The sequence below is a fragment of the Corvus cornix genome, chromosome 18 (genome assembly GCF_000738735.6).
Source record: "Corvus cornix cornix isolate S_Up_H32 chromosome 18, ASM73873v5, whole genome shotgun sequence".
NCBI lineage: Eukaryota > Metazoa > Chordata > Aves > Passeriformes > Corvidae > Corvus > Corvus cornix.
In genome coordinates this window covers 7241145-7260214 of record NC_046347.1, presented here as the reverse complement: position 1 = coordinate 7260214, position 19070 = coordinate 7241145, and the positions used below count along the sequence as shown (strand labels likewise).

Below are 19070 nucleotides of genomic sequence, written 5' to 3'. Positions count from 1 at the left end.
CCTTTGTGTTTCTGGGACTTACAGATGAAATGCCTGCTTGGGACAGGAATTTCTATTAGAAAATCAGTAATTTAAAAATGCCTTAATCAACCATAAGTAAAATTAATTAATGGACCTTTTTACCTTATTATGTGGGGTCTCTTCAATACACTGATCTTCCAAGTTCAAGACAGAGAATGGAAAAATGGGGGAGGATCCAGAGGAGGGTCACCAAGATGATGAGAGGGTTGGAGAATTGGCACATGAAGAAATGTTGAAGGAATTGGGTTTGTTCAGCCCACTCTTCTCACAAAGATGTTGGTCAGAGACAAGAAGCAATGGGCATAAGTTGCTTCAGGGGAAATTTTGACTAGACTAACAAAATATTCTTCACTGTGAGAACAACTAAACATTAGAACGGGATACCCAGCCAGTATAAAAAGGATTGAAATTCCAAATGTAAATTGGTGAGGACACAGGCACCAGTGCTTTGTTTCTCTTGATGGGGCATGAATCTGGTGCCATGTATGAATGGTGGTATTGCTACATAAAAATACAACAGTGCTTGTCCTCTCTGTTAAGGTATACCAAGTTATCTTAAAACATATCCAGGCCCAAATTCCACCTTTACTGCCCAGCAGGAGAGAAGTTACATTTGCAAGGAAGCTGATCCCTATCTACTGTTGTAATTTTTGTCCTTCTGATAACTGTTAATTTATTTTATTTTAGTAAGACACTTGAACTTGCTTTTTTCCAGTGCACACTGAGCTGTAACTCAGAGAGTCTTCCATTACACTTTGCTATTCCATGGTAAACCTGTACAAATGAGCTTAATGGCCAGCCCAGAATCAGGTCAGTTTTAGCAGTCTAAAGGGTGGTTTCTCACACTTGCAGCACTGAGCAGTGCTGACAACCTGATTGACTGAAAATAATTTACTGAGGCTGAAATGATTTGCTGGATAAAGTGACAATTTCAAAAGTTGTCCTAAGGTCAGGATTCACGGACAAGATGCAGCTTTCCCTGGTAGGTACAGGGAGCTTCTCAACCCTATGTAAATGTTTTATTCATGTCACTTATTCATGTAAGTGGGTTTCACTTTAGTGTGTAACACAAGCCAGCTGGTTTGCTTCTTTTAAACTCTGATTTCTCATGCACCTCATATTGCTACACCCCTTCAGAGATATTTATGGAAATTTCACAGCAAGCTGTCTCAAGCTTATGTGCTATTAAGATTCCATTCTGGGGTGTTTACTGCATTAGATTTATAATGTATAGATTTATGGACTCAGCTACCTGATGGCCCAATAAAGCATGTTGGAACTGAAGGCAACTGCTAATTAAAATAATATTTGATTGTCCTTAGCATATTGTAAAGCTGCTGTGGATTTAAACAAAGCCATTGCAGCTTCTATACATCCTCAGTGCACAGTAAGAAAAATGGCAATTCACATATAAGACCAGTTCAATTGTGGCCTCACTTTCAGAATTCTAACATGTTTTCCTATTTGTACACAGGGAAGTGGGCTAGTGTTGAAATACTCTTAAGCCCCTCATGGCTTTGACTGGACTAAAAATGAATGAAAGGATTCTAAAATAGAATAAAAGGATTGACATTCACAGCCAAAGAGAACAAGGTGACAGCATTAGTACCAGAGCTGTGAAGTATCGACTATTCTGATAATTCCCATTTAAACAATTAAGATTAAATCCTACTGGAAAGGATCAGCTGATAAAATGGTCCCTCAACTGAGTTCCTCCTAGAAAAAGGATGTTTTCAAAGTTGATTTTCACCCTGAAATCTCCACCATTTGATGTTAGAAACAAGGGTCTGTGCAAGCCCTGCTCCTTGCTCCAAACAGTTAACTTCGACAGCTGACTTCATACCCATTAAACAGTGTAGTAAGAGGTATGAATTGCCAGGCATGCAAACAGCCTGGCTTACACTCTGCAAAGGCATTTGGAAACAGTGATGAAAGCAAAATAAGGAAATCGTTAAAAATAATATTAATTACAGTGATGTGTTATTGAAATTCTCAGTTAACTCCATTCTAATGAGCTGCATTAAGAGCTCTAACACCACTTCAGTGTGGTGATTCCACTCAAAAGAAGTTTTTAGCCAGTGGTCATAAAGGGTGATTTCACACCCTTCTCTGCAATTAAATAGATAAATTTTCCTTGCCTTCCTTCCTCACAAAGACTGACAGGCAGAACTTTTTAGGACAGATTACAGAAGGTAACAGCAATGGAAAACCTGGGCACTGTCACCAGGAGCAAATGAAGAGAGTCACTAAGTCAGATCTGCAAAAATTCCTGAAAAAGCTTTTTCATGTGAACTTGTGAGTTTCAGCAAGTGGGGACAAGATGCAAAACATCTGATGCTTTCTGCAAATTAGACTTGCACCACCTAGAGTAGCTGAGATTCTGCTGTTGCTAATAAGCATCTGCTTGTCACATCTGCAATGGTTCAGCATCCAAGTGCAGAGCTCAGAAAGAAATGTCTGCACATATCCAGCAAATCCAGCTTTCTGCTGAGTCATTGAGATACTTATCTGTACAAGAAACACAGGAACAAACCCCCCAAAAAAACCCAGAACAGATGCTTCAAGAATGTGTCATTTCTTCTATTCTGATTCTAAATTTTATTTGCTATTTTTGATAATACTATCTTCAAGCTTAGTTTCCAGTTACACAGGTACAAACCCAGAGTATTACCCAGAAAAGAGTCCAGCATCCACCTTAACTTCCCAGCTGTTCTATCATGTCTCCCTGTATGAACAGAGCCCAAGGGAACAGTGCTCTATTTTAATAGTTGCTCTTGTATTTATTTCCATGACTATGAAATTGGCTTTTAATTCACTTTCATTTCCTAAGCTATTTTTCGACAATTTTTTTGGGTATAAATCTCATGTAGTAACCTACATATGCCTGAAAATAAAAGGCACCCTTTGATTAGAGCTGGAATGCAGGATCGTATACAGAGTGTTTGGAAACCTCTGCAGAAAAAGCCATGTCTGCTTTAATACATCTCGTTCGAGGCAGCACGGGGTGAAGCAAGGACAACTGAGCACTGTGCTTGAAAAAAAGGAAAAAAACCTCTACTTTTCTTGGCCAGTAAATGCATCAACTTCAGTGTTATTTACATGACTTTTGGAAGAGTTCGGGATAAAAGTAATTTATTTGCTGCCCTTCCTCTGTTTAAGGAGACTGCAGAAATCCACCTGCAAAACCCTGTGTTTCTGGCACCTATAAGAATTAAACAACGTGAAAATTTCAGTAACTAGAATAACTTGCTATTAACTAGATCACAATATATATGGAATGGAGGTGAATTATATTTTTTGCCACTTCTTTCAATCTTTTAGAGGAATAACAAAAAAACCCCATATTATATAAATTAATCTCCACTATATTCTAGAAAAAACAACAGCATACAGTACAATGTGCAATAAATTTTTCCATTAATTCTAGGACTGAAAATGTGTTTATTTTGACGTGCTTCTATTTCAACTTTGACCCGTTTACCCCAGAACTACTCACTTGATAAAATATTTGATTCCATCAGCTGTGTAAGCTTCTTCCCATCCATAAGGCAGACCTAAGAGGAGATAAAGACATAAGAAGTCTCTTGAAGCTCAAGTGACACAGAGAACATAGTTTTGAGGCAGTGTAAGTTAAAATGCTGTAATTTCAAACAGTATCATAGAAAGATTATAAACCAATTCCTACTTTTGTAATATGTAATAATATAAACAATACAATTTAACAAATACATGCTGTGCTACGAAGCTACTAGCTTTGATGATTTGATGATACATTTATTACTAGATAATACTTTTTGATAAGTATCATTTGATGACATTTCTATTACTAGAATGATGAATAATACTTTTAGTAGGGCACTACCCTATATTCCTTTAAAAATTAAGTTTTCCAAACAAATCTTTACCTTTTAAATAACTATTTGCTCAAAACTAACTCTTTGTAGGGTTTGAAAAGCGCTGGAGAAAAAAAGCATCAGTCACTGTGTAAAAATGCTCCCACTTTTGTGATACTGTACTGTAAGGTATATAATGGCAAGTGCAAGGTCCTAAAAAACTGGCTTATATATACATATAAAATATATATAAAATTTATATATATATAAATATATATGAAATTTAAATATTCAAGAAAAATTGTTCTTGAAGTGTTTTGCCTGAAACTCATCTCAAAATGTTAGTGTCTTAGGAGTTAAACTATTTTTGTTCAAGTCCCAGTGTATCTCAAAGACCAGCTCATTAGAACCATCTGTGAGCCTGCTTTAGATTTAAAACTTTTATTTGGAAAATGTGCTGGACTGCACGCACCATCTGAGCTTTGAAAGCTGCCTCCTCCCCAGGACTGCCTAAGTGCACATGTTTATTTTTTAAATGTCTTTTTTAAAAGGCTGGTTTTCTTCTGTTGTCACACCTTTGTCTCTAGTGTGGTTCTTCTCTTAGAAGTCTGGGGAGGGATAACTTCAGTTCTCCAGTATAAACAGAGTTCATTACAGCTACTGAATCAGGACGGGGCACAGTGGAACTGGTACAAACCTTCTCAGAAGGAATTAAACCTGTAGGCACCAAGTGAGGAGCCAAAGTAACCAAAACTCCAGAACTCAGGAAGAGAACTTGAGAATTCGGAACTAGAACAGCACCGTGATCAGTCAGTACAGCTTGAAAAAGAAAAAACCCACTGGATTGATTTTTTTTTTTTTTTTTTCCCTATCACTTTTACCCCCATTAGTCACTTATCTCAGGCTTCTTCCCATTTTCAGTTTAGAACAGATCTTTACAATCTGTTCCTCCAAACATGACGCCCACTACCTTTCAAAGAGAATAATCCACAGCTACTTCCCTTTAAACACAAGGTAGATGCTGCGTAGAAGTTCTCAGGCTCTGACTCCATTATGAAGGGAGGAAGAAAAGGATGTTTTAAGTTATAAATATGCTAGACATGCTCAGTGGTTCTTCCTTCCTCTCCCATGAAAGATGGGACCTTTATTCAAGCATGGATATTTTCTGACTATTTAAATGGCAATGGGATTCATCCCTCAATTGCTTCCATCTGCCCTGGCCTTTCCTTCTTCCTGCATGAAACATGCATGTCCCAATAAATGACAACAAATTTGCTCAATTATAAGTAAAAGCCCAGCATCTGCTCTGTGCTCACACGGATCCCCTACATCACCTGTTTCATTTATCAGTCATAATTACACTTTTTTCACTGGTGATTTGATTAAAATTATGGCTTTTTTTCTCTTCTAAATGAAGAACCCTATGTAGGTAGCAATAACTGATGCTCTGTATTCTTCCCTTACACACTGAAGACTGCTTTTCAAAAACACTGAATACATTTGCCTAGAAATGAAACTGGAGATATCTCCAGAGCTTTATTCGCCTTTTTGACTTTGTGTGTGTTAGATTGTATATCCTATCCATTCTTTATATGCTTCCACGTTCCACCTACATCTGTAGGTTTTTTAATGCTTTTATTTTCCACATTTTTTACTTGCTCTCCACTAGTTTTTCAGTGCTGCTCCCTTTATTACTTTCCTTCCCTTTCAGATTTGTACTTCTGTTTCATGTATTTCCCCTGGTAGCCAGGAAGCTCTCATGTTTTGCATCGTATTTCCCCAGACATCATCTCCACTTCCTCCAAGCTTGCTGTCTCCATGAATCATTCATAAGTTGATCTACTTCCTCCTGCTCTATTTTCTCACACCCTCCAGGGTCAAATTTGTTGTCTGTCTCAGGACTTGCTTTGAAAGGCTGCTAAGCTCTCACCTGGAGTAAATGGGAGGTAAAGGAGCTGAAAAAGTCAGAAAAACAGTCTGAAATATACAGGATTTAACCTACATAAACTCCAGCAATCTCAGATTTCCTGCATATTTGTAATTTCTCGTGTGAACTGCTACAGTCTATTTGATGAATCTTCATAAATAATATATTTGCCTGCAGTTGTCTGCATAGATCATCTTAAGAAATTACAGATTTACAGTATTTAAAAACTAGTTCATTTCAGCAGAAAATACAGGGCTTCTTGCTATTCAAATACTTGTGACTATTTACCTTCTGCAAGGTGAAGAAAAGGTAAAACTGCAAAAGCAATTGTGCATGCAACGGGAAGAGCGGTCTCCTGAGAGAGAGCACTTCAGTCAAAATACACAATAACCTACCAGCATTTTGTTCTGAGTATATGCATTTAATTAGGGTTAATGCCGAAGAAATGTCTGTAATTCTCTGTGAAAAACAACCAAGGAAGCGGCTGCTGTTGTTTGCACCCCAGCACTACAGCTGGTCAGGGTCCCTGGGGACTGCTCCTCCTTCCCCGAGATGCCTGCTGGGATAACCACTGCTCTGAACTTATCCAAAGCTGAGAGGAAATGAAGCCCTTGGGCAAACAGAACTTTCCTGATACCTGATAAATGTGGAGCTCATCGATCTTTATCGCCTCCTTGGCTTAACAGGACAAAAACTGCACCAGCACTGACACTGCGGGTCCCAGAAAAAAGGAGATGAGCATCAGCCCAAATTATAAACCCGTAGGAAGTGACAGACATGGAAGACTTTGCCTGCAGTTCCCAAGAGAGAATGTGTGTGCTCTCCCCTCAGTAACACTGCACATGGCATAATCCCTCTAAAGGAAAAAGGGGGAAATACATGTATTATGGGAAAAGCCTCATTTTGGGCAGTTATTAAACCTAGACACTGCAGTAATATTGTTGGGTGATTTTTTTCCCTCTAAATAATCTAGTTAAAAATCATTAAAGCAAAAGATATGTGGAGATCAGCAGATGAAAGTAAAACAGATACCACAGCAAAATATTCAGTTGACTCAAAACTGCAGTCCTGACTGACATCAAAATACTGCAATCCAAAAATGCTCTATTTTGCTTATTTTTTGACAAAATTACTTAAAGGAAATGAGAGATTTAGAGCCTACAGAATTGCTCAAAGAAATGCACCGTGCACTAGGATTCTATCTAGATTTGCCCTATTTAGATGCTGCAAGATAAGTATGTCCTTAAGTGTTTTATTTTGGCCTTGAGGCCACAGTTTAAAACCCTCCTTCCATTATAAGCAGGCACCAAACATCTCTGATGAATCTGGAAGAAGTGCTTAGGGACAATTGCCTACCAGAGGTGCCAATTTCACCCAAAGCACTCTTCTGTGAAACAGAAACTACTTTCCTGCATTTTTCACATCTCTGTTACCCGTCATTAAAACGGTCTATGACTGCAATACCCTTCCTGTTATGGGTGAACAGTCTGTATCTGGAATTAATATCTAGTTTAAGGGATGTAGTATCTATCTGGAATGCTAAAGACATATTATTGACATATTCTGTTTCACAACGACCCATTCCTTGACCAACAACAGAAACAAGGATATCTTTTTTACATACTTGAGTATGGGCCAGCTCATACCGTTTATCTCCTGATAATTTATTTGTATTTAGTATCAGAGTCTCAAAAATGATGAAATTTTTTTAGAAACAGGAATTACATGCTAAAAGGGTTTCTGATGCAGAAGATTTGCTATAGGACATTAAAACCAGCTTTCTCTGTCAGTTGATAAATGTGGTTCTGAATTCTGATCTCTTTTCAATAGCCATCGATTTCAGCTCTTATCAACATTTAAACCTTCTTCATGTGGCTTCAACAATAAAGGAAAAGGTGTTACTTAAGATCCCAGATGCCTTTGGCTCTTCTCTTCTGAGCCACTATTTCTGAGCTATTGAGCAAAGAGGATGGAAAGCTGAAGGTCTGATTTGCTGGTTCTAAGTTGCCTGGTTTTGGACTCCTGAGTGCTACTGGAATATGGGAATATCCCAGAGATGACACCAGAGGTATCACGTTGTGAGACCAGCAGAGGAACCCCTCTGTGACTTATGTAATTTGACACAGCTGAAGCAAAAATCTGTGGAGAAATATCCACCCTTGTTTGTCCAGAGTGTTCAGTGGGGTGCAGGCACAAAATGGCCTTTTATTTTTTGATGCTATCAATAGTACAAGCTGTATTTTGCCATTTTTGAATTAAATTATAAACACCCAGGTTCAGAAAAACAGCTTTCAGAAGTGAATATGCACTTCTGGCATTTGCTTGTGTGTCACTTTAGATCATTTCAAGTGCTCTTCCCAAAACCAAATATGTTTCCTTTCATAAATAATACTCTGCTGAGGGGACATTCCATTCCTTTATTCACATATCCAATTCCATTTTAAAGAAATTGTTCTTTTCTTTTGTTGTTGGTCACTTAATAAAACAAAGAGGGACTCAGCAGTCTTCAAGTGGAGACATCTGGCAAAAAGTATCAACTGAAACTTCTGTTGATTTAAGAGTATGGTTGGCAGATTGGCTTGTCTCCCTTCAGTCTGTTCCTAGAAACAAGGCTTCAGGAACAGTATTTGTCTTACTTTGGACATTCAGGGCATGGTGAAAGATGAGCTTGTGTTTTCCCACTGCCTATTAATCATAACATATTGACCCATCTATGTTGGCAAACTCATTAATCTTGGATTAAAACAATTACAATTTACAATTTAGAAGGAGTTATTAAATAGTTTGTGTTTCATGCTGAAGGATTATATGAACAACTTTTAGATCTTTTTGCTAATTCTCAAATTACAAATTGCTATAAATATCTTTCTTCTATTCTAATACTTGTCTGTGAAAAGCTTGGTACAGTTAATTAGAAATAGTTTGAATACAAGAGCAATTGCAATTTATGAACAATGACCAGTCAACTGGCTAAAATTTAAGGAAATAAGAATGACCTCAAACAGCACGTGGTCAGACATTAGTACAGTCATTTTCCTCTCCTACCTAAGAAGGAAGGAAATCCAAAGTTAGAACCAACTCTGCTCAGTGTGAAGATCTTCAGAAATGAGTGAGAGCTACAGTCACCTGAGCTAAGAGGTTCCTGCTATATGTCTTTAAGAAGGATAAAGGATTACCTTTAAAATTGTACCTTTTCAGAAGGTGAATACTGGAAATAACAGAAAATAAACCTCCAAACTACATATTTTTCAGATAAAGACTAATTATCTACTTTCCCATAACTCTTAGGTGCTGTAGGTTCCAAGCAATTTGGACTGTTAACAAGATGAGAAGCAAACAGAGGAAGTGATGCTCATTTTAATCTGTGCAGAAGCTTAGTAGTAGTCAAAATAATATAAAATAATCACCTCTCAGAAATAAAGTAATTCATTAGCAACTTGGATCAAAAAAACCAAGTTTATTTCAACATGCTTCGAATAAATTGGCTTCCAAAGTCTTTCCACATCACACATTTGATAGTTAGATGTTCAACAACAGATTTTGAGGAGGCCAAGATACCATGAGGCTGCTTGTCTCTCAATATTATCACATTTCAGTCATGGGTGCAATACATTTGTTTAGGTATTAGTTCAGGAGAGCATAAACCCTCAAAGGTGAGGGATAGTGAAAGCTGGGAGGGGTTTCAGACCAGCTCCTTCTGACCAAACACTGGATTTTGCATGATCTACTGGCTCTTATTCTTTCCTTTTAAAAATGCATTTAACATATGATTATCTGACACTGATTTTTGCATTTTTCACCTACACTGCTTCTAAAATGCTATTGGCTGCCCAGTGAAAATACAAAAGAATGCAGTGACCAATCCCTCCAAATTATTTGGCTTATTGTGGTCAAGAATCTGTCGATAAGGTGGAGGCGATACAGAAAAACCAGAAACATGACGAATGCAGAAATCCACCTCTTTCACAGAAAAGGCTAGAAAGAAAAAGAAATCATACCAGTGTTCCTTATCCTCCAATGGCTCCCATCTGTTTAGTTTGCCAAGTTAAAGATGATTTGTTTTATTTTAGTGTTAAAGGCTGCAATAGCTGAGTCTCAATTGGTGACAGAGTGAGAGAAATGCAGTGCCCGAGGATCACAGGGCTGGTAGTGCTCCCTGCTAAGGTTGAAAAACAGTAAAAGCATGTTCCCCATTACATTTTTCTCACCCCCTTCCCGTTTTTTAAAAAAAAAATATTCCTTTCTATGAATTAATTGCAGGCTTTTTTTTGCAATTTCCCACTATTGACTGTTAACATGATGCTGTCCTTGGGATGAGTCAAGAACACATTATTGCTTCCACTGCTGACTGAACACACTACAAGTTACGAATTAATTTTTGAGGAATATTTGCATAAATTAAATTAAAAATTAGTTTTGTTTATACCTATGAATCTTGAAGCGCTGAAGAGAAGACAGGAAACACATTATTAATTCTTAAATTAGAGAAACAGTCCATCACTGGGGAATTTTACACCAGTGCCATGTAGGCTAACAAAAGTTAAATTCATGGAAGTAAGTACTGTCTGGAGGACATTCTTGTTCTGAATTGGTACAAGACACTTTCACCTGATTAAAAAGAACCTGGAATAACCCATTCTTATTACAGAAGTTCAAGGCTCTGCACACAGGGCATTCACCACCAGGACCAGGTAATTAGGAATAGCCTGGAATAACTCACTGCATGGCCCAAGAACCCATTTCTTTTTACCCAGTTTCCCTCCTTTCTTGCTCCCCTGATTCCTCTGTTCCAGAATTCATCCATCTCCTCTCCTTACTGGATCAACTTCTCTTGTCAGCATCTATTGTGCTATCCACCCACTTCCATCACTGTCAGCTCACATTGCTCACTGACGCATGTGATCGTTAAATGCAAGTTTAATTAGAAAGCATTCACTGGTAACAAATTAAAATGACTGCCTAAAATTAGAATTGAGCAGAAATTGTCTGAGATTTAAAAAGCAATAGTATTACATGATATGCCTTTCTTGCTAAGTAATATCTCCCTTGTTTTGCACTGATGATGAAATTAAACTGCACAAGGGGCTGGCACGAACCACCTACAACTGAGAGACAGAACCACTCTGTGCTCAGCTCATTTCACAGCAAGGACTGACCAAAGTAATATTTTTTCCTTTTGAAGCAAGAATTGTAAGAATACATCAACTCAAGCCATTCTTTTAGCCTGATACAGAAAAGCCTGTAGCTACACATAGGTAAAAGAAGAGGCTTTAGAAATAATTTTAAATATTTTAGAGATAATGTTAAAAGTTCTTAAAATCTAAGATAGATTTCCTTTTTTGTTTTACATCTGAAGGGAAAAAAAAAAATCACAAAGTGCCTCAATTTAGCATACTGAACTTTACCTGAACTGTAAAGGTAAAATTTACAGGTAAAGGAAAATTCCTGTTACCAAACACAATACCCACAGCAATCACTAATGTAAGGCAAAAATTTCCCTCAACTCTCAGTTAATGATCCATATGCCTCATGCCATGAGGTAACAGATCTAGTCTGAGCCATACATACATTTTTTACCTCCTTTAGGTCTCCTTTATAAGCACCAAGCAATTATATTTTCCTCTGGCAAATTCTCCTTAAAACACACTTTTAAAAAGCTTCCTCTCTCATTCTTGGCAATCAACTTTCCCTGTACTTCTTTCCATTTAAATTAACACACTGGTGTGCCATATATGTCTAAGCAACTCTGCTGGCCCTCAGCTTCTCACTCCTACCTACTGAGGAGAAGTGAAAAAATGTGACAACTGCAGGAGCTGACAGGAAAGCCTACGAGCCCTCTGAGACAAGATGAGCCCTGATAGCTTCAGCACACACTGATTCCCAACAAAGGGCTGCTCATCCCCCTCCCCCTTGTCAGCATGAATCCAGATCTCTCAGGATGCTCAAAGAAAATGAACTCAGCACTGACTGCCAAAAGCACACACACTGCTTTGGATCAGCTCCACTGCAATGGTCACTTTGGTTTTGGTCACCTTAAATGGTGACACAGGAGCTCCCTGGCACCCAGACCCACAGGGAGGCATCGGGGTATCCACCTCTCCCCACAACCAGCTGACTAAATCTGAGCTGTCCCTGCCAGCCAAAAAAGGAGGACGTCAGACTCGGATCTGGGACTGACCCCTCAAGGATAAATTCCTGTCTCACCAGGGTATTTTCTGGCTTTCAGACACTGATCTGGGGCCGAGACCAGTTCCTGCTTCCCCTGTGTATTTTCTCCAACTTGGGAGCAATTTGCATCTCCGCGACACAGAATTTTAAAGTTTCTTTCCTCCCTTAAGTCAAAACACCATGCTATAATGAAGGATTAATATATCAAAATTCCAAGCATTATGTCAACACAAATTAATAGAGAGACAATTTAGGAAGTATTTACCATCCAGTAAAATTGTTGAATCTGGAGAGTTTTGACTTCAGTCTCCATAGCTACCAAGAGCAAATACAACTTGTATGGGAAGAGGCACAAAGTCAACTGATTTTTTCATAGAGGGGTCACAGTCTGAACTAAACAAGTCCATAGACTTTTAAAGGTCTGCTCTTTAATGACCTTTTTTTTCAGAGATGCTGGAAATTATCCTAATGATACTACACTAATCTTGTTAGGTCATCTGTATTTTAAGATATAATAATCCCACTTGTTTTTCATTATTAAAATGTTTTGATTTGAAAGTCAGGACAGGCAGTGCCTATTCAAAAGCTGACTCATCTTTTCTCATTAAAGGTAAGTGAATGGAGAGAGAATAATTCGCTTTTCTAGCAGCAACAACAGAGTTCTGAAATCTAGGTCACATTAAAGAACTGTCTTGAAACACAAGCTTTAGACACTGAATTGTGTTTTTCCTTACTGTGAAACATGGGGATTAACATGCATGTTCAATCACCAATAAATCAGCATGCAACTTGTTCATAACTGATATTTAAATGTATTTTCTGATTTGATCAGGGTCTAAAATTATTCTGTCCTTATTAGTGTGAGCTTTTATCTGGCTTCTCTGCTTATCCATAATTACTGTAATGTTCTGATTCTCAAAAACCAAATTAAACAAGCAGGGTCTAGTTCCTGGGCCCTGTAACAACACCCACAAGTAAGACCAGTTAGGTGAAAACAATGTCATTCTTCACTCACACTCAACAAAATGTGAATTTAGTCCAAGGAAGCGGAGCTTGGGGATAATTCAGGATTTAAAACCCATTGGTAAAAGGACGTTTTTTTTGAAATGCCATTGAAAAACAAGATTAAAATTTTGTAAGGGCTTGACTAACTGGATCAAATGTCTGAAATAAACAGGGTGCAGCTGAATAAAGACAACAGCAGAGTGTTGTCTTCAAGGTGTGGATAATCAGCTGCCCAGAAGGAAGTGGGCACACCCAGCTGCCCTTGGTTCTGGGAGTAGAAGAAAGCCCAATCTTCACACAAACCAGTAACATGGAGCTACTGGGGAAAGGAAACACCATTTGGGACCTGGTGTGATTTCATATTAAAGCAAACAAGCTTATTCCATTTTTGTCTCCCACAGGAAGCTCTCAAGTACAGAACTCAACACAACTTTGATGAATTGGAGAGAAGTCAGAGAAATACAAAGGTAAGGAAGTGACCAGGAGAGATGTGGTGTAGGGAAGAATTCAGCAAACTAGTGTCATTTATTTGGGGGAACAGCAAACAGGGTGGAGATGCTACACAGTCTTCAAAAGTTAAAAGTTAAGAGGAAGCAGTGGGGTGTTCTCAATAACCACAGGGGTCAAGACAAGTAGTAGCAGGCTTTAACCACAGTGAGGAGGATTTAAGCCAAAGGAAAAGGTTTCTAGTGGCACAGGTAATTAAGGACAGCAATAGCTGGCCCACAGAGGCAGTGGGATATGCTAAACAATTACCTGTTTGAGTTAACATACCTGTCTGAGTTAATAATAATTTGTGTTGCTGGAGGCACATGGATGCACTAATTGCTAGAGGTCCTTCCCAGCCAAATCTTTTCTGATGCCTTGGTGGCAAACTACCAAGTGCTACTTCTCTACAATTTTGTGTAATTTACATTACATGTAGACATTTCTTCTGCTTCCCATTTGCAAGGCATTTTTATGTCTTGTGTTCACAGAAGTGATATATTTAAATTATATTATGCACTAAAAAACTCCTCTCTTGTCTCCTTCAAAGTATTTCTTGTAAACACAAGGCAGTCCTGGCCAGAGAAACAGGGCTTAGGGAACGTTTTTAAGGCTTGTCAGAAAGCACCTGTACTCACGCCCCAATAATAACACTAAAACCAAACAAAACCACAGTCAAAGGTGAAACAGCAAAAGCATTTTTGGTCTTGTGTTTTTGGTTTTTTTTTGGTTTGTGTTTTTGGTTTTTGGTTTTTTTTTTTTTTTTTAATTCAGCCTTGATTTGTCTGCACTGGCAGAACTTATTTCTGTAACATTATAGGAACTGCTTTTAAGTACAGATAAATACTTAAATATTACTATTTCATCAGTGATGATGCTACAGCTTAGCAGCCTTTTTTTTTTTTTTTTTTATTGAGTCAGGGATTACCACCCAACCTTGAAACCTCTCCCATATTATCATAATAAATCATGCAATTGAAAAGAATATAAAAGAATCCAGGTTCTGCAGACAAGCTGTAAATCAGTCATGAGACTTTTGCGGTTCAGTGGTTGATGACCAAGTACAGCCTGGAAACCACAGCTATAAGTCTAAATTACCTAGAAATATGTGGATAACCATGCATTAAAAAATTAATGTGGATCCAGCACACAGCACTGAAACTTTGCATCAGACCTACAGTACTTAACTGCAGCAATTACGATAAAAAAAGGCAAGAAACCCAACCCAGTAAAATGTTCTCAGAAAACCGTACGGGAGCCTATGGCTGTCTCTGTGCTCCAGCCTGTGCTTCCTCATCAGCCACTCCCTTTCCTAATGAAGATTTCCAGGTCAGACAGTGCAAAGGTGCTCCCTGACACTGTTCCATAGTCCAGGCATTTTTGCTCAATGAAAAGTCACTGCATAAACATCACACACAGTAATGATAAACCAGAAACGAAGTATTTTTACAAGTCACTAATAAACCTGACAGTTACCCAAGAATGCTGGGGAATAGCATCTCTAGTGTAATAATAGATTCTAGTAATTGTAGATTACTATCTGGGAAGAAAAAAAGCTGCTTTCAAGATTTCCTATCAGTAAGACACTTAATCAGAAAAAAACATTAATAATAAATTCAGAAGACTTTTGTTAAATCCTTGCGTTTTTGTCATTCTTACCTATGAACAAGCAAGTCAGCTGCTTCATGACTCAATTTTTTTTTTTTTTAATTGGGGTAATAATTTTAATCAAGGTGTAGGAATCATGTCAATAAAGCAGTTTGTATCAGATTTACAGACTGGAGAGAGAATGGACTTGTCTCACAGGTCTAGTGCTCCCTTTTCAAATTAGTTTTTATGCACACTCAATTTCATTTATATCGGAGTTATTTTCAATACTGTACAGTATTACACTTCTTAAGTGGAACACTTATTTTCCATTGCAATGAAACATATTCAAATTCTTGGACAGATTTTCTTTTTGAAATTACAGTTCTATGAACACTGTCAGAGTTACAACTCTTCATTCTTATTTACCATGCAAGCAAAATTGGAAATTTAAATGATTTCCAGGAAATTAAAAGTCTTGATGCAAGTTAACAGTTATGTAGAAAAAGCTTTCAAATTCTTGACTGCATCCTTGTAAAACTGTATTAAATATGATGGGATTTTTTTCCTGAGGATTACAGAAACCATTTTCACTGTTATGCAACTTTGAAATTTAATTTTTCTGCAAGTACATAAGTTGTTCACCTTCAGGTTTCTTACTGTGATCTGATTTGCAATGTATCTATAGAGTTGCAGAAAAGCTATCAATTTTTTAATGAAACATTCCCATTTTCAAAATAAGGCAAAAATTTAACAAGGTCTGTAATATAGTGTGAAACAGATCCACTTCCCATCTTGTGTATATTTGATGTTGCATATTGGAAAAATTAAAATTAAGTCGGGGTTATTCTCAGTTTACATCGTTGAAGATGTAAAAGGAAAATTTCCAAGTTTTATTTCAATTCCCAAACTCTATTCCTGAGTTGCACCAGCAAAGTTTACAGATCAGAAAAGTAACGTGGGCACTCTGCAATTTAATAAAAACAGTATTAAAATTTCTTGGTGAATTAAGTTTAATTTTTGGACAAACCAGTTTGTGTAGCTGCAGCCACTGTTTCTGCACAGGGTCCCTGACTCCCAGCACGTGGCTGAGAGCAGGGACCCAGAGCCCCCAGCACAGGCTGAGCTGGGAGACAGATCTCAGTGCCCAGAGAGATTTCCATGGAGCAGAGCTGGGAGCTGAATCCCCCTGTTCCACAGAGCCTGAGCCAAGGGCTGCACTCAGAGCAGCACCAAACTCTTCCTGCCTTGCTCCATCTTGTCCTGCCTTGCTCTGACTTTACAAGATGAGACTAAGCAAACAAGAGACTGAATTCCAAATTCCAGGCAAAGTGAGAGATTCTGCAGCTACACAGGGAAGAGGCTGTATGTAACATGTTGTCTTTAGAGGCCATGGAGGCCACAAAGATAAGGCCACAGGCCCTCCTATCTCCTTGGTAAAGAACAAAGGATTTTGGAGCATTGCTTCTGAGGAGCTGACAGCATTTGGTATTTATTCCAGGAGGAATAAAGTGACAATATTCTGTGCCAAAAGATTCTGTGCTGTCCCCAGGAGCTCAAAATTCAGCACAATTCTTCAAGTAGAAGGAGCTACAGATGACCAGGCCATATCTCAATATTAATGTAATTCTGAGATTTATCATTTCTTTTTAATGTCAATTCAAATAAGATCCAACAGCAAAAAGTTAATTGAGTAACTTAATATTACTACTTTTGACAAAAATGAAACTATCTTCCCATTAAGTATTTTTGTTTGGAGGGGAAAAAAATTGACCTTCAGGGACTAGCAAAACTGTGAAATTTTCCTTTGAATAAAACAGTTGATAAATTCTCTTTTGGGAAAACCTCACCTCTTTTGTTGTTGTTAAAAGTTTCAAAGGAATAATACATATTAATTTCACCAAATTAGTATTTTCTATGGAAGTACTGTCTCAGCAAATGTTTAGCTGACAAACACAAGTTTTTTACCTTTAAAGCACACAGCACTAATTTTAATTCTTTTGCGAGCAAAAACTATTAAAAAGGGACCTGTACAGCTGCATTCAGGATATACTCTGTATAATTTATCAGGTCTCTTCTATTTCTGATTTCAGTAATTCACTGAAATATTTATGGCCTTGCCAGAACAATGAATACACAGTTATCTCTTTAGTTATCATTATGCTGCTCCTTCCCAAGCAGCTCTTCCAGTGAGGAAGGAAAAGCACAGTTCTAGCTCATCAGCTGAAAGAATGTCAGAGGTATTCTCTCAATTCACACTCCTCCCCACAAATCGGACCTTGCAGGAGATAATTTTGTCTAATACTAAAAATACAAGATACAGCATCTTTAATATCAGGAGCCAAACATACAGAAGTTAACCAAGACATGCCTGTCCATGCCACAATTACAGCTACATTTTGATGTACAGGCATAAGGTAAAAAGGGGAAGGGGAACAGCCCATGTTCTGGCTGATGAACTACAGCCAATTACCTGTAAAAAGTTACAGCACTACTGCGTTCTTAAAATACAAGATTCAAGAACAAAATAGCAAAAATGTATATAGCACTTATTCTATAAACAAACACACCAGGCCTGCAACAAACAAAAGAAATATTAATACTTAACAATATTGGCTCTTTTCAAAATAGCAAAATTGTTATTTGTGAAGCCTTGCTACTCTGCTTTATAGCTTAGTTCCACCCACACTGTCAAAAGAATGGAAAGGGACTGACACTTTCCCAGCCATGGAATGGTTCTGGCGTTTAAACACAATATAGTTGAAAAATCCCTACACTGAAGAAATGGATAGATCCAATATTTCAGCTTTTAATGCCAAAGATGTAAAGCATTGTCCAAAAATCAAAAGCAATTTAACCATCAAGAGAACAAGCACTAATGGATGCTGAGCAGCAGCAGTTTACATCCTCCTTTTATCTAGTCAGCATTCAAGGAAAATGAATATAAAATCCAGGCAACAAAATTTCTGCCTTTAGGATCATCAAAATCAAATGCATAGTGACTGGCAAGATCAATATGAGTAAGGTAAGTAGGATTTTTGGAATTTTTATTAATTTGGAGATCATTTGAGTGAACTTCAGCATGACTGCCTTGTGTCAGATCCCAGGCTGAGAGCTAATTAAAGCAACGTGATGGGATAAAATAGCTCAAGATTCACTGCTTGAGTTCCTGCCGAGTGGAGAACCTGGCTTCAGAGCACTTCCTGGATATGGATGGTTGGGATTGTGTCAACTACAGCAAGATTATATTTTTGGACAGAAGTTTCAGAGGCAGAGGGAGGAAATCAGCAGCCAAAATACTTGAAAGCTGTGTTATACAACTGCCCATTTCAAAATGCTGATTGCCTGCTCTTTGATGAGGAGATAAGTATGTTCCAGGGTTAATCAGCTTTTGGCCATTACCCGTACCCAGTGTATTCCTTTTCTAAATTTTTAATAGAAAAGAAGAAAATGCTTTCTCTATTCTTTTTAGCATGATTTGCACCATATGGTCTGCTAAGTGCAGGCAGCAGCTACTTTTAAATGCTGCAGTTCTTCACTGAGGCATTATTATCCTTTGTATGACGAAAGTAATTTCAAGTGTTCAGGAGATGCTCACATTCTGCAAAGCAGAACAGTCTCTCAAGGCTTGGTTTCTAAAAATAGCTTACAGTCTTTAAAGAAGATGAAGAATGGCTCTTTCAAGGGATAAACTTGATTATTCTGTTTATTACTTCATTGTTTGCATTTCAGGATCTGCAGGATCCTGAAGCAGTAAGCCCTGGAAAATGAGCTGTTGTTTCTTTTCAGAGTCTTTGCCTAAAGAATCACCAAAGTGCCTTCACAGAGCTGCCACAGCCTGCAGAGCTGAAAGCTGACCTGCAGCAGTATCACAAGGCAATATGTACTTGAAGATTTTCAGGAATACCCTGAACTTCTTCAAGCCTCTTCCCTCAGGCAAAACGTCAGGATATTAGAGAGGAAGGGGATAGTTTGTGCGGATAATTCATAAATATATCATTTTGACCTGGTTGTCAAGGAAGATTTTTTACAAAGGAAGCAGT

General features: G+C 37.9%; 1 protein-coding gene across 7 annotated transcripts in view; it reads right to left on the bottom strand.

Moving 5' to 3' along the window:
• STXBP4 (syntaxin binding protein 4) overlaps positions 1-19070 on the bottom strand; it is an 80857-nt gene that overhangs the window by 24841 nt on the left and 36946 nt on the right. For 6 of the 7 annotated variants that reach the window (XR_005603318.1, XM_039562154.1, XM_019290753.3 and 3 more), the window contains one exon: positions 3518-3575. Coding sequence is in view for 6 of the 7 variants with exons in the window: in XM_039562154.1 (XP_039418088.1) it covers positions 3518-3575 (58 nt within the window). In the remaining variant the exon portion in view is untranslated. Of the gene's footprint in view, positions 1-2603; positions 3224-3517; positions 3576-19070 lie in introns of those variants that run through there. The other variant, XM_019290755.3, reaches the window with a different exon arrangement.